Source organism: Chrysochloris asiatica, unplaced genomic scaffold, assembly GCF_000296735.1.
Source record: "Chrysochloris asiatica unplaced genomic scaffold, ChrAsi1.0 scaffold00031, whole genome shotgun sequence".
NCBI lineage: Eukaryota > Metazoa > Chordata > Mammalia > Afrosoricida > Chrysochloridae > Chrysochloris > Chrysochloris asiatica.
The window spans coordinates 10,722,878-10,736,853 of NW_006408549.1; the positions used below are offsets into that span (position 1 = coordinate 10,722,878).

Sequence of the window (13,976 nt, forward strand, 5' to 3'; positions counted from 1 at the left end):
ATCAGTTCCGCTCTTAAAATATAAAATGAAATCTATTATGTTATAATTAGTAAATTTCATACATTCCAAATATTTTGTTTTTTTTCTCCCTGTTGTTACGTACTGTTGAGTCACTTTTGATTCATTGTGACCCTGTATAGGGTTTCCAAGGTAGTTCCCAGTCCAGTGCTGATCCTACAGTACCACACCCTCTATCTTATAAATAATGACATTTAATTTGCACCAGATAAAAGTAGAAGTATTTTATTGATTCAAGTCAAATACTTGTCAATATCAATAGCATATTACGGGTGACTCTAATTTTTGTTCCCGGAGAATAGTCTGGTATTTTACATGCAAAATAGAGAAATTTTATGATACTAATTCACATGGACAGAAATGTATACTCTTTTTATTAAGAATATTTGATAAGAATTTTATGATTTTTTTAGAGATATTTTTATTTGACTTGGCAGTCTTAATAATGCAGTCATTTGTATTATTAAGCTGTTTCTATAGTGGAGAATAGGATTTGTATTATTAGATCACAAGAGTAGTTTCCTATAATATTGAAATTTCTATTATTAAATTTTGTATGATTTTATTTTAAACATATAGAGGTGGCATTTAATTAATATAAAATATTTCATAAGTTTAAATCATAATATGTAATTATCTTAGAGAAAATCAAAGGGAATTTTATACTTTTTTTATAAAGATAGTTTAGATTGGAGATTGTGACTGACATTTGACATGATTTACCAACCTTAACAACACATTTATTTCTGTACTTTGTTTTGTTTTCACAATGTCAAGGAAATCCCAATGATAAAAATGTTGTGTTAAGTGCTGTCCAGTGTGTACCAACTCACAGCGACCCTGTATAGGGTTTCCAAGTCTATAAAATCTATGCAGGAGAAGAAAGACTAATCTTTCTCTCACAGGACAGCTGGTGAAGTCTAACTACTGACCTTGTGGTTTGCAGTCTAGTGCTTATCCTACAGAGCCTCAGAGCTCCTATTGATAAAAATCAGTGGTTAAAAAATTACAGTGATCTTTTTAATAGCATAGATGTGGCAGTTTCAGGATAATAATCATTTAAACTGTTCACAAAACTTGACAGAAGAACAGTAAGACCTTTTATTCCTGAATTGAATCAGAGATCATCCAAGAACACCTTGCAGTCTTTATTATGAATATAAAATTTCAATAACCAAAGCATAATTATCCCCCAACTATCCATGTACAGTTTGACCCAAGCCATGGTATTTTTAGTAGCCTCATATGCATGTGAAAGTTGGACAATGAATAAGGAAGATCATCGAAGAACATTGAAAGTACCATGGACTGCAAGAAAATCCATCAAATCTGTATTGGAAGAAATAGAACCAGAATGTATCTTAGAAACCAAGATGATCATAGTTTGTTTCTCATACTTGGGCATATTATCAGATGGAACCAGTCACTGGAGGAGGATATCATGCTTATTAAAGTATAAGGTCAGCAAAAAAGAGGGAAACATCCAATGAGATGGATTGGCATCATGGCAGCAGCAATGGGCTCAAGTGAAGCAAAGATTGTGAGGTTGGTGAAATATTGGGCAGTGTTTCGTTCTGTTATGCATAAGGGGACATAACAGAACAAAACACTGCCTATTCCTTGGAAACCCTATACAGAGTTGCTATGAGTTGGAACCGACTTGACAACAAAAATAACATGCCTGTACATTCCACTTTTTATTGTAAGACTGTCTATGTAAATACATATCAATCAGAGACACCAGTGCTTTGCCTAACATGTAACTAAGTAAAAGCACACCTGTGCTGTTGTTATTGTTGTCAGGTGCCATCGAGTCGGAACCAACTCATAGTGACCCCATGCACAGCAGAACGAAACAATGTCCGATCCTGGGCCAACCTCACTGCCGCTGCCACACTTGAGTCCATCAATGATGCCACCTGGCCAATCCATCACGTTGGGGGTCTTCCTCTTTTTCTCTGACCCTCCACTTTATCCAGCGTGACATCATTCTCCAGCGACTGTTCCCTCCTGACAATATGTCCAAAGTATGAGAGATGAAGCTTAGCCATCTTGGCCTCCAAGGAGCACTCTGGCTGCACTTCTTCCAAAATAGATCTATTGGTTCTTTTGGCAGTCCATGGCACTTTCAGTATTCTCCTCCAACACCACAACTCAAAGGTTCCTTATTCACTGTCCAGCTTTCGCATCCATATGAGGTTATTGAAAATACCATGGCTTGGGTCAGGTGTACCTTAGTCCTCAAGCTGACATCTCTGCTCTTCAACACTTTCAAAAAAAATTTCCTGTACAGCAGATTTGCCCAATGCAATACGTTGTCTGATCTCCTGACTGCTGCTTCCACGAGTGTTCACAGTTGATCCAAGAAGAATGAAGTCCTTGACAACTTCAGTCTTTTCTCCATTGATAAGAATGCTGTTTATTGGTCCAGTGGTGAGGATTTTTGTTTTCTTGACATTGAGATGCAATCCATACCAAAGGCTGTGCTCTTTGATCTTCATAAGTAAATGTTTCAAGTCCTCTTCACTTTCAGCAAGCAAGGTTGTATCATCTGCATATCGCAGGTTGTTAATGAGTCTTCCTCCAATCCTGATGCCATGTTTTTCTTCATAGAACCCAGCTTCTCGTATTATTTGCTCAGCATACAGGTTGAATAAGTATGGTGAAAGAACACAACCTTGTCGTACACCTTTCCCAATTTTAAAACATTCAGTGTTCCCATGCTATGTTCGAACAACTGCTTCTTGGTCTAGGTACAGATTCCTCAGAAGTACAATTAAGTGTTCTTGAATACTCATACTTCTGAATGTTGTCCATAGCTTGTCATGATCCACACAATCGAAAGCCTTCGCGTAGTCAGTAAAGCATAGGTAAACATCCTTCTCGTATTCTCTGCTTTCAGCCAAGATCCATCGGATATCAGCAATGGTATCACCTGTGCTGGTAGGTTTGAATTGCTGACCTTGCAGTTCAAACTGACCTTACTATCCTGCAGTGCCACACCAGGACTTCAGATGAACAGTATATAACATGTATACTCCATCTATAAGTATAGCTACATATATAATTATTTGTGTGTAGACATTTAAAAGTCTAATCTGTTTGAAAACTCCACTCTGTACTATTGTTGGTAGGTGCCATCGAGTCGGTTCCAACTCAGAGCAACCCTATGCACAACAGAACGAAACAATGCCCGGTGCTGTGTTCTGAAGTGTGTTTCAGTCTGTTTTAGGGTAGATGTCTTCTCTAAAGTATTTCATATTTGTATGCAGTACAGGTTAAGACCTTTTTTTTTTTTCATTTATTTTCCCCATGGCACCCAGAGTTTATCATAGAGTTATAAGTATGACAAAACAAAAAAGTGACTTTTTGGTCTCAAATACATATTTTTCAAATTTCTTTCTTGATTCTTCTTATGCACTTGCTTTGTAACCCTGAGTGGAGGCATTTGATGTGTCACTATTTTCATTTTCTGAACTGTTTATGTCCCAGCAGGAATAATCATATGACTATTTCGACTGTTGAGATGTGAAATCAGAGTGAACACTTGTCAAGGTGTTTTCAGTAAAATTAAATGTTACTAATTTAAAATAGGTCAGAGTAATATTTTTTTCTATATTTTGTTCATTCCATAATTTAAATTTAGGTGATTTGATATATATTTTTTCAATCGGCTCACTTCTGGACCATTAAACCTCATCATCAAATAATATTTATTAAGCTTTTCAATGTTCATAGATCCAGAAACACTGCTGTACAACAGCATTTAAGGTTAAGGAACTAGTTAGTATTTACCATTCCTTTAAAAAAAAAAAAAATGTAGCTCTTTAGATAGATATATACTTGTGTCTGACAAACACTAATATAGTATTTTTTTTTTTTATTACTCCTATTCACAGAGTCCTGGTGTGGCGCTGTGGGTTAATGCGCCAGACTGCAAGCTCACCATCTGCTCCTTGGAATCCATATACAGGGTTGCTATGGGTCGGAATCAACTCAACGGCACTTGACAACAACATTTACTTGACTAATTCCTTCCTGCTGTTTGTAATTCTCAAACTCTATATGGTATTGTATATGGAGTCCTGGTGTGGCGCTGTGGGCTAATTCATCAGACTGCAAAGTTGTTTGACCTGCATGGTCGGTGGTTCAAGCTCACCAGCTGTTCCTTGGAAACCCTATACAAGGTCGCTATGGGTTGGAATCTACTCAACGGCACTTAACAATGAGTCGGTTCCAACTCATAGCAACCCTGTAAAGGGTTTCCAAGGAGCAGCTGGTAGGTTTGAACCACCAACCTTGAAGTTTAGCAGCCCAGTGCTTATCCTACAGTGCCACACCAGGACTCCTAAAGAAGTATGTTGCTAAGTTGTTAAGTGCCAACCTAACAACAACTTAACAACAGTTCCAACTCAGCGACCCTATATAGGCCACATCTTTCTCCTGAGAAGCAGCAGGCAGACTCAAACTGTGGACCTTGTAGTTTATAGTCCAGTGCTTATCATAGGAGTTACCACACTCCCCAAAAGAAGTAAAATGCCCCTTAAATTTTTATGATACATACCTGCTTTTCGATTTATTTCAGAATGAGGAAAATGTGGAAATTAAGGTTAGAAGTTATATTATTTAGATAAGGAAATGTAGGATTAAGTGTTGGAAATATTAGGAAAAAGAATGAGATGGAAATATCAAGCAGAATAAGTAGGCTATAAAATAACCAAAGAACATATAGGGTCATGTGTTAACTTCTGCTCAGAATAACATGTTACTTGAGACTTGTCCTAGTTCTTACTTAAGAAGAGTTTGGTTTACAAAGTAATATAATATCCAAGCTAGTACATTCTTCAAAAGGCTTTTCTTTGTGAATTGAGTGAAGATTTACAGGACAGAGCAATTATCATTTCAACAATTCATGCACATTTTGCTTCTTGCTATTATTTGCATGAAATCCTCTTAATCCTCACTTACCTCACTTCCTATCTGTGTTTCCTGTTTCCACTGCATCTTTCCTAACCCTTCTGAATTTTGCCCTTCAGTAAATGCTGCCCTTTTCATTTCAAATGGTTGATTATTCTAAGGTGTGTATACCTCCCTAGTGTTCTTGTTCACTGTTTAGACTTGTTAAGTGTTTGGTAGAAAATTGAACCATGGGATGAGTTCATTTACAAACCTGAAGGGTAACTGACTAATGGTCATAGTTTGGGTTGACCAGTGTCTGTCCACTCAATAAGCCTGCCTGGTCTTTGTTACCATTTTGGCTTTTGTTCTACATTTTTCTCCCAGTCTATCCAGAATTTTCTAATATACCTTTCAGTGCAGTTGGTTGTGGTAGCCAGGCACCATCTAGTTCTTCTGGTGTCAGGGTCATAGAGATTAGGTTTGAATAGTCTATTAATCCATTGAACTAATTGTTTTCATGTGTCTTTGATTGTCTTTACTCCTCTTTCCTCTATGCAGGAAGAGACCAATAGTAGCACCTTAGATAGCTGCTTTCAAGCTTTTAAGATCCCAGGCACTATTCATTATAATAGGATGTAGAACACTGACTTTGTGGACTGTGTTACGCCAATTGACTGGTGTTTCCCAAGACCATGGTCCTAAGCCTCTACTTCCAGACCCAGACAAGCCAGTACTTACATTTTAAATATATTTTTCTCTTTAGACTGTGTAATGTCTCTATTGTTACTCATCAGTGGGTTCGCCAGAGGGTTCACACAACAAAAGGACATTTGGTGACATTATCTAAGTTTTATTTACTTTTGGCTGTAAAGTGTGGTAGAGAAGATTGAAACTAATATATAAATGTGGTTATCTTATATCTTTTATTTAGCCATATATATCATGCCTGTCAAAAGAAAACAAAATTTAAATATATATTTTTCTGATGAACTCAGGGAATAAAAGATTCTTTTGTAGTCTCTAACAGAAAATTTGGGGATAAGTTGATTATTTGAATAATTAATGTACCCATTATAAAATAATAAATTTATAATAAACTGTTAATCTTCAATATGGAAAAGTTAACTTTACATATTAATGAGATCTTAAGTATAATATATTTGTTTCCAAATACTTTCAAAAGGATTATTCCCTTCAAATTTCTTATTCTCTAAAATCAGTTTTTATCTTTTTTGGTATTCACTGCATGTCACATCAAAGATGTATGTCAGAATCTTCGTTCTGAAGAAGAGAAGAGGAAAAGTTGACCTTAGGGTGACCAGTTGATGATTTCCACAACTGGGAACTGCTCTGCAATTCTGTGGGCCTCTTTTACTCTATTAAACATTCTCTGACATTTCAGATGGCTGTTAAACCTGAATTATCTTTAAACATAACTTATTGTCTGAAACGATTTCTTTTTAGGTAAACAGGATTATAAAAAAACCAAGCCTATTTTACGAGCAACCAAATTAAAAGCAGAAGCAAAGAAAACAGCAATAGGCATAAAGGTAGACCTCTATTTAATAACTAACATTTCATACACGCATGCCATTTCATTTGCTAAACTGACTTGCAGAAATGTTGCATTCTAAAGGTTTTATGACATTTCAGAATCTAAATAAAATGTCAGACCAAAAGTGTTTATAAAGAATTTACTTAATGGAAAGCATTCTTAAGATTTTAAAAGATCTTAAAATAAAACTGTCCGTTAAGAGTACCAGTTATACTTAGAGTTGCCATTTATATATTGCTAATATTTGATACTGTGTATATTAATAAAACATTTCAGTTATTTATACCTTTGCCAACAACTTTTCTCACTTTCAATAAATTATGCTTTATAATTATTTAACTTTTAGCTGTTATCATAAATACCTATATTATTATATATAATTTTCTTATGTACATCCTATTATTGTTGTTAATACTCTCTGTGATGAAATTCGGATGATGTTCCCAAACTACTACTTGTTTTCAGAAAGCTGGTGTTTTAACTGCTTAAAAAGGATCGTTGTAACTAAGACGATGATGTTGTTGTTGTTGTTAAGTGCTGTTGAGTCAGTTCTGACGCATAGTGACTCTGTCTAGGGTTTCCAAGGAGCGGCTGATGGTTTTGAACCACCAACCTTGTGGATCAAACTGACTTTGCCGGACTGTGCATTATACTGCAGCACCACAACAGGATGATAACATCAGATATTAAGCCAATGTGCTAGTACAGTGAAATTCAGGAAAAGTCTATTATCACCACATTGTTTTTTTGGCAAGTATTTAGAATCACAATAAACTATTAATAGAAAAATTAATTTGACAGTCCTGCTGTCAAATGTGTAAAATTAAAATGACCATTTTGTATATTTTGTTTAATTATTAAAATGTTTAAAGGAGATTTTGGTTTTTATCTGGCAGATGAAAAATCAATTTTTCTAAGTTACAGCTTATAGCAAATGCCAAGGTATTACTACCAAGCTGTAACAGCTGTTGAACTGCCAGATGATATATTTGGTTGTCTTCCAGAATTTGCTATTATGATCACGAAATACTGCCTCCTTTTTGCTCCTGATTGCTGATTTTGATCAAGCATTGCCGTGTGATACGGTATGTTTTCACAACATAATCTTTTCAGTTAGTGCTGTGTGTCAATTTTTAATGAGAAAAAATAAACTGCCTTTTTGTTTAAAATAGAGATGATTAATCATATGAAGATTTTTTTTTCTAACTTCATATGAAATTTCACACATCCTTTAAGAAATATTACTAGGATATGACCTTTCTAAAAGCAATACACATTGTTCCTTGCTGATCATCTCTTGAAGTGAGAGCATTGCTTGCCATTTTCCTCCAAGGCAATATGTCACTTTCTTTTACCTTTTACAATGAGTGTTTTATTGTTGCTAGCTTGTTTGATATTTTTCCATTTGTGAAAAAAAATAAACAAACTTGATTTCATATATAGTTTAAAGTATGTACAGAAATTCAGACTGAAATCAGATTTGTTGATGTTAAATGCTGTCGAGTCGGTTTTGAGTCATTGCAACCTTGTATAGGGTTTCGGAGGAGCAGCTGGTGAGTTTGAACTGCCGACCTTGAGGTTTAAACCAACCTTGCAGTTCAGGGCTTATCCTACAGCGTCACACCAGGACTCCTATTTAATAAGGTAGTATATTATTTTCAGCTGTCACCTGTGGAAAACAAAGAATTTAGCTTGAAAATTTATGTCAAGAGCCCACTAAAATGATAGGAAACTTTTTAGAATCAGAATTAAGGAGCTCTTTCACATTTTTTTTACTGGTATACTAATTAGTTTGCCCTGTCACACTTTGATTGCCTTGTCATTTTGGCATAGGATTTTAAGTAGCGAAGTTTCTTTCAGCAATGGCCATTTAATGCTTGTTAATTTCCCCAGTGAGTGATTGTATCCATATTGATAATGTCAGAGAGGCGACTAAGGATAAAGGAGCAAACACCAAACACGTTTAACTCTTAGCTAGTAGATCAAAGATGACCTATTGTAATATTTTACCACTTTACTACTTATTCTTTAGGATTAATAATAGTTATAACCTTAAAAATAATTGACATATATTGCAAGTTTGAACTGCTTTGTGTGGAGTAGAACAGCAGCAGCAAGACTGAACATAAAATAAGAAGATGTAATGCTACATCTCTCTAATTCTTGACTTGTGCCATGATCTAACTGAGTCTGAGCGGACACATTGTAAAATGGAAATGAATTCATAAGAAAGTTAAATGAAACATTGAAATCACTTATGATTGGCCATAGCATAGAGGAAGGTATTGATGAATTGTCAGTTGACTGAAAAAAAAAAAAAAATGTTTTGAGTGAACCATTTCTAGTTTTAGTGAATAAGGCTTCCTTAGGATATTTTTCTTTAGTATGAAGATTTCATATTTCAATTAAGTCTGCATTGTGTGACTATATCATATATTACAATTATGTTCACAGAAATTTTGCTATGGAGATAGTATTATGGCTGTGTTTTAAATTTTAGAAAGCATTGCAAAATTTTAATATAACTTGTACAATGATCATATAAATCTTACTAATTCCTTCATTATTTGTTTAGAAATTACTGTAAATATTATAATATAGAACCTGTTGATTGAAAAATGAATAAGGCATGATCTTTTTGGGAGGATTTATATAAGAAATCACTTCTAGATTTTATTACCATAGCAAATGAACAGTGTTGATAAACCATGGGCTAGATATATGAAAAATTATACAATAGGGCCTTTACCTTCAAGGCTTACAAGTCACATTTTGTAAATGTTTGGGGGAATAGTTAATTATTCCAGAATAACAAAAATGAATGTAATAAAATGTAGAAATTCTATGGAGAAGCTGTTTTAGTTCCCTCTGTCTTTATACATAAAGAAAGAAGTCCTAGTGGTGTAGTGGGTTATGCATCGAGCTGCTAACCACACAGTCAGCAGTTGGAATTCACCAGGACTCCATAGGAGAATGAGGAGGTTCTCTGTTTAGATAAAGATTTACAGCCTTGGAAATGTTACATAGAATCACTGTAAGTCAGCTTTGACTCCATGGCAATAGCTTTGGTTTGTTTTTAATACTTATAAATAAAATGTTGTCATTTAAGATTTAGTAATAAAATGAGAACCACCTCAAGATACTTCAATAATTGTTGTTTTTGTTCAGTGCTGTCGAGTCAGTTCTGACTCATAGTGGCCCTGTGTAGGGTATCCAAGGAGCAACTGGTGAGTTTAAACCATAATCTTGTGGTTAGCAGTCCAGTGTATATCTATAGAGCCACGCCAGGATCCCTATTCAACATTATGTTGTTGTGTGTTGTCGTGTCGGTTCTGACTCATAACAGCTCTGTTTGGGTAGCTTGGTGGGTTGGATATTTCAAGAATTACATTACTAATTTATTTTTATATATTTTAAAAGTATATATGTCTGTATTTAAAAAGAAAAAAAGATAATATATATCTAGCCATTCATTTATTCATTAATTGTAAGGAATTATTTGAAATTCATAGTAATAATAAAAGACTCAAAATGTTATTTTTGGTTTAAGTAAATAAATCCTTGAGTATCAACCAGGTCCTGTCATCAACCTCTTGGGAGCTGCCAACTTGAAAAATTATTTGTTTATCATTTTTGTTCTTTCTGATTTAAAACTAAAAATAGCAGAGGCAGAAGTGTAGCAAATGTCTGTAAGACTCTAAGTCCTGGATAGTATCCCCAGTTTCCTGAAAGGAGTGTTTTTGAAATTTAAAGTTGTTTTAATCCTCCAATAGTCTTCTTTCACAATATTTGTATCCTTAATAAAACAGGGATATTTTGAAAAATGTAATTTGTTTTATCTCTCCACATAGTACTTGTATGCCACCACACCATATGTTAAACAGATTTAACTGAATAAATGGATCCTTTGAAGCTATATTCTATGAATCATTTCTTTCAGTCTACCCTAAAACCCCTTTTCTATGCCTGTGGATTTTCTGGAAATGTACAGTAAAGATGGTACAGACTCATTTTCAAGGAGAAGAAGGAGGAGTTGAAAAGCAGCAATTAGGCTTGACTGTCAATGATATGACAATCATGGCCTCCAATCAAGAGCACAACTTTATTCCTGCATTAAGCTCCTATGAATAGTGACTGCTGTTGAACAGTTTTGTTGTCCACTACGCAGAACAGATGGAGTTTGCAGTTGTGTGGCACTTGTTTATTACATCCTCTTAAAATTAGTAGCTGTGTAACCAGATGGGTCTGGGTGCACAGCTGTGGATATAAGAAAATAAATGAAACCTGTCTGATACTGCCATGCCCTTTTGAGATGCCAAAGTGTTCCAACTGCAACAAAGAAAAAATCACTTTCATTTGACATTATATTGATAGATTAGAAAATACCGAATCCTACAAAAATAGTTGATACTGAGTTTTCAATTCCTGGCTTTTATTGATATTTATTTCTATAGTCTGGAAATCTAGGTAAATAACTTTATGAAGATAAAACTTGTGTAAAGTATCCATTTGCAGTTTGTTTCAATGTTTTAAAAGTCTATTATATGACACACATTCAATCATTGATTTTATGTTCTTGTGAAATATAATATGTATTCCTGTAAGTACAAATGCATTGCTTATTCATAAAATAACACCAGGTAATTGGTGTGATACACCATTAAAATTTAGAAGCAAATGGTAAGACACTGTAGGATAAGCACTAGACAACTAACCAAAAGGTCTTCAGTTCAAAGCCACCAGTCACTCCTTGGAATTCTTGTACAGGGTCACTGTGAGTTGGAGCAGAGTCAATGGCACACAACATTAAATCTTTCAGGGTCCTGAGGTGGTAATATATGCCATTTTTTCTACTTAGCTAACTTCTATGTTAATATTGAAAATGTTCCTTGATTTTACATATATATATGTGTGTGTGTGTGTGTGTGTGTGTGTGTATAAATACATATATTTATATATGTAATTTACAGATTTTTTGAGACATACAACTTTTATCATTTTGCATACTTCATAATTATTTGGGGGCCACTATTTCTATATGATTGATTATTATAATGTATGAAATATCCAAGACCATCCACAGTTATGATAAATTATATTGTATGATTCAGATATAAGCTAAGCATACTCAGTTTGTTCTCCCACAATATAAGTTATGAAAGTTAAAATTAAAGATTTAAAATTTCAAAAAAGTAATATTTGTAAGGTTGTTTACAAGGATATAATTTATAAATTGAATATAGTAACAGTTTCTTTCAATTAGAAAAAAAGTGACCGTTTTTTTAAAAATTGATGTTCAAATGATATTGTTGTTGTTAAGTGCCATCGAGTCGGTTCCGACCCATAGCGACCCTGTACAGGGTTTTCGAGGGTGTAAATCTTTACGGGAGTAGAAAGCCTCATCTTTCTCTCGCGGAGCAGCTGGTAGTTTCGAACCGCTGACCCTAAGGTTAGCAGCCCGATTCGTAACCACTACACTACCAGAGCTCCTACGTTCAAATGATATAGCTGATAATAAATTTGTTAAGACAGCAACTAAAGCAAACATACTCAAAGAAAGACGATTAACTCTGTAGACAAAAACTGTGTTATTTTTACCTAGAATTTTGATCTCTAAACTGTCAAACAATACTAAAACGATAAAATTTAATTTTTTAGAAAACCAAAATAACAAAAGTAAACTGAAGTAATTGAAGTGAACCACTCACTCCCTTATGTACTTGCAATTCTAATGGATACTGTTGAGTATAAAGTAAGCTTCTTTTTTCAATGGCAAATTTTTTAAAACAAAAATTATGAGACAATTTCAGAGTATTCATAATAGATTGTGAAATTATTACAGTTTATTTTAGCTGTTGAAATTGATAATGTAACTAATTCATTTTCTTCAATTTCAAGTTTTGTTTTGTTGTGTTTTTGCTTTATCCCCAGGAAGTCGGCCTCGTACTTGCAGCTATATTGGTGCTCCTGCTGGCTTTCTATGCTTTCTTTTATCTCAGACTGTCCACGGATGTTGATCCTGATCTGGAACCAGATGAAGATTAGCAGTTCAGCAAGCAATATGTAAAAGGGAAATAATTTTATAAAAGCATCCCTAGGGACCAATACTTTCTTACTAAAACCGCAACATCTTGAATTCTTTCTGCTGGTATTTTCAGTTTACAGAAATATCTTTTAAAATAATTACATAGGATATCAAGAAAAGAACTTTCCCTAGCACTGTAGTTAGATATCTGCTACTGGGTATCTTTATAAATCTTTCTGCGTTGACAGGCACTCTATACATGGTACATTTTCAATAAAATGGAAAACAGATTCTAAGTTCTTCAGAGTTTTAGCCAATTCATGTATGGAACTCCATCACTTACAGATTACTAAGTGCATTTTTCTTTCCATGTACATGATAAATAAAAATATATAGCTTCATTTCCAGAAACATACTCAAATCACTTTCCAAGCCTAAGAAAGAACAAAACTCATGGGAAAAAATTCATTTTACGGAGAAGCCCTGCTCTCTCTCCAGACGTATTTTATATCATTAGAGAGACTATCTGCACATACATCTACAGTCATCTTTTTCTTTCTTTGCCAACTGTTCAGTGCACATGTGCTTCGTCAGAAATGGCACCTGCATGACAGAAACGCAAGGAGTCACATATGTCTCTAAAGTAGACTTCTTTTCCTCTTGGGCTGTCTGAACTGGTGTAAATAGAAAGTTCAGCTGATCTTGATTTTAATTAACTTATTATTCTCTTAATATAAACTTGGAATTCTATTTTAATTATGCTGTTCTGGCTGCTTGCAGTATTAGTTTGCCCCTCTTGTTGGAGAGATACTGTAACAATCTGTCATTTCACTGTGCAGTCTTTCTCCTGCAACCATTAATAGCAAAAGTTCCACTTTTCCAGAATCACTTTTTTTGGGTTGTCTCTTGAATCAGAACAATACAAAGTTGTTTTACAAAATTACATTTGTCGCTGAGATTTGAAATAAAAGAACTCTTCATAGGCAATGAAATTGTGGAAGAAAAATATACATCTCCTATGACTCTCATGCAGTTTTGTACTTTTGTCAGGCGTATCAATTTGTGAGGACATAATGACCAAGATACTCAATGTTTTAGACTAGTAACTTTAAAAATTTTTATTTTTAAAACACATGAACACATAGAACTTAGAGAAGATGGGGAAATGTATATTCACAGTAGAGTGGTCAACTACTGTAGTATATAAAAATGCTTAGAGAATTAACATGTACACAAAACATTTTATTGTATAGGCAGTATATTTATGAAAAATAAACAAAATGTTAAGATTGTTTCCATACTGACCAAGGGAAGAAATCTTTGATAATTTAGAAGACTTTATAAGCACAGTTTTTAAAATATATATTCTTCAGGACTTCTACAAATAGTTGAATATGACTGTGTAGATTTTCTATAAATTTTTCTCATGAAGTATGATGATTTATTTCTTCAGTGTGAAAACAGCCAAAGGTTCCAATA

At 34.2% G+C, this 13,976-nt stretch overlaps 1 protein-coding gene across 1 annotated transcript in view; it reads left to right on the top strand.

Annotated features, from left to right (window-relative positions):
- Positions 1–12,517, top strand: part of LOC102825323 (triple QxxK/R motif-containing protein-like) — a 63,453-nt gene extending 50,936 nt beyond the window's left edge. The window contains exons 2-3 of the mRNA XM_006859222.1: positions 6,382–6,467; positions 12,404–12,517. Coding sequence (XP_006859284.1) covers positions 6,382–6,467; positions 12,404–12,517 — 200 coding nt within the window. The remainder of the gene's footprint in view (positions 1–6,381; positions 6,468–12,403) is intronic.
- Positions 12,518–13,976: the final 1,459 nt, after the last annotated feature.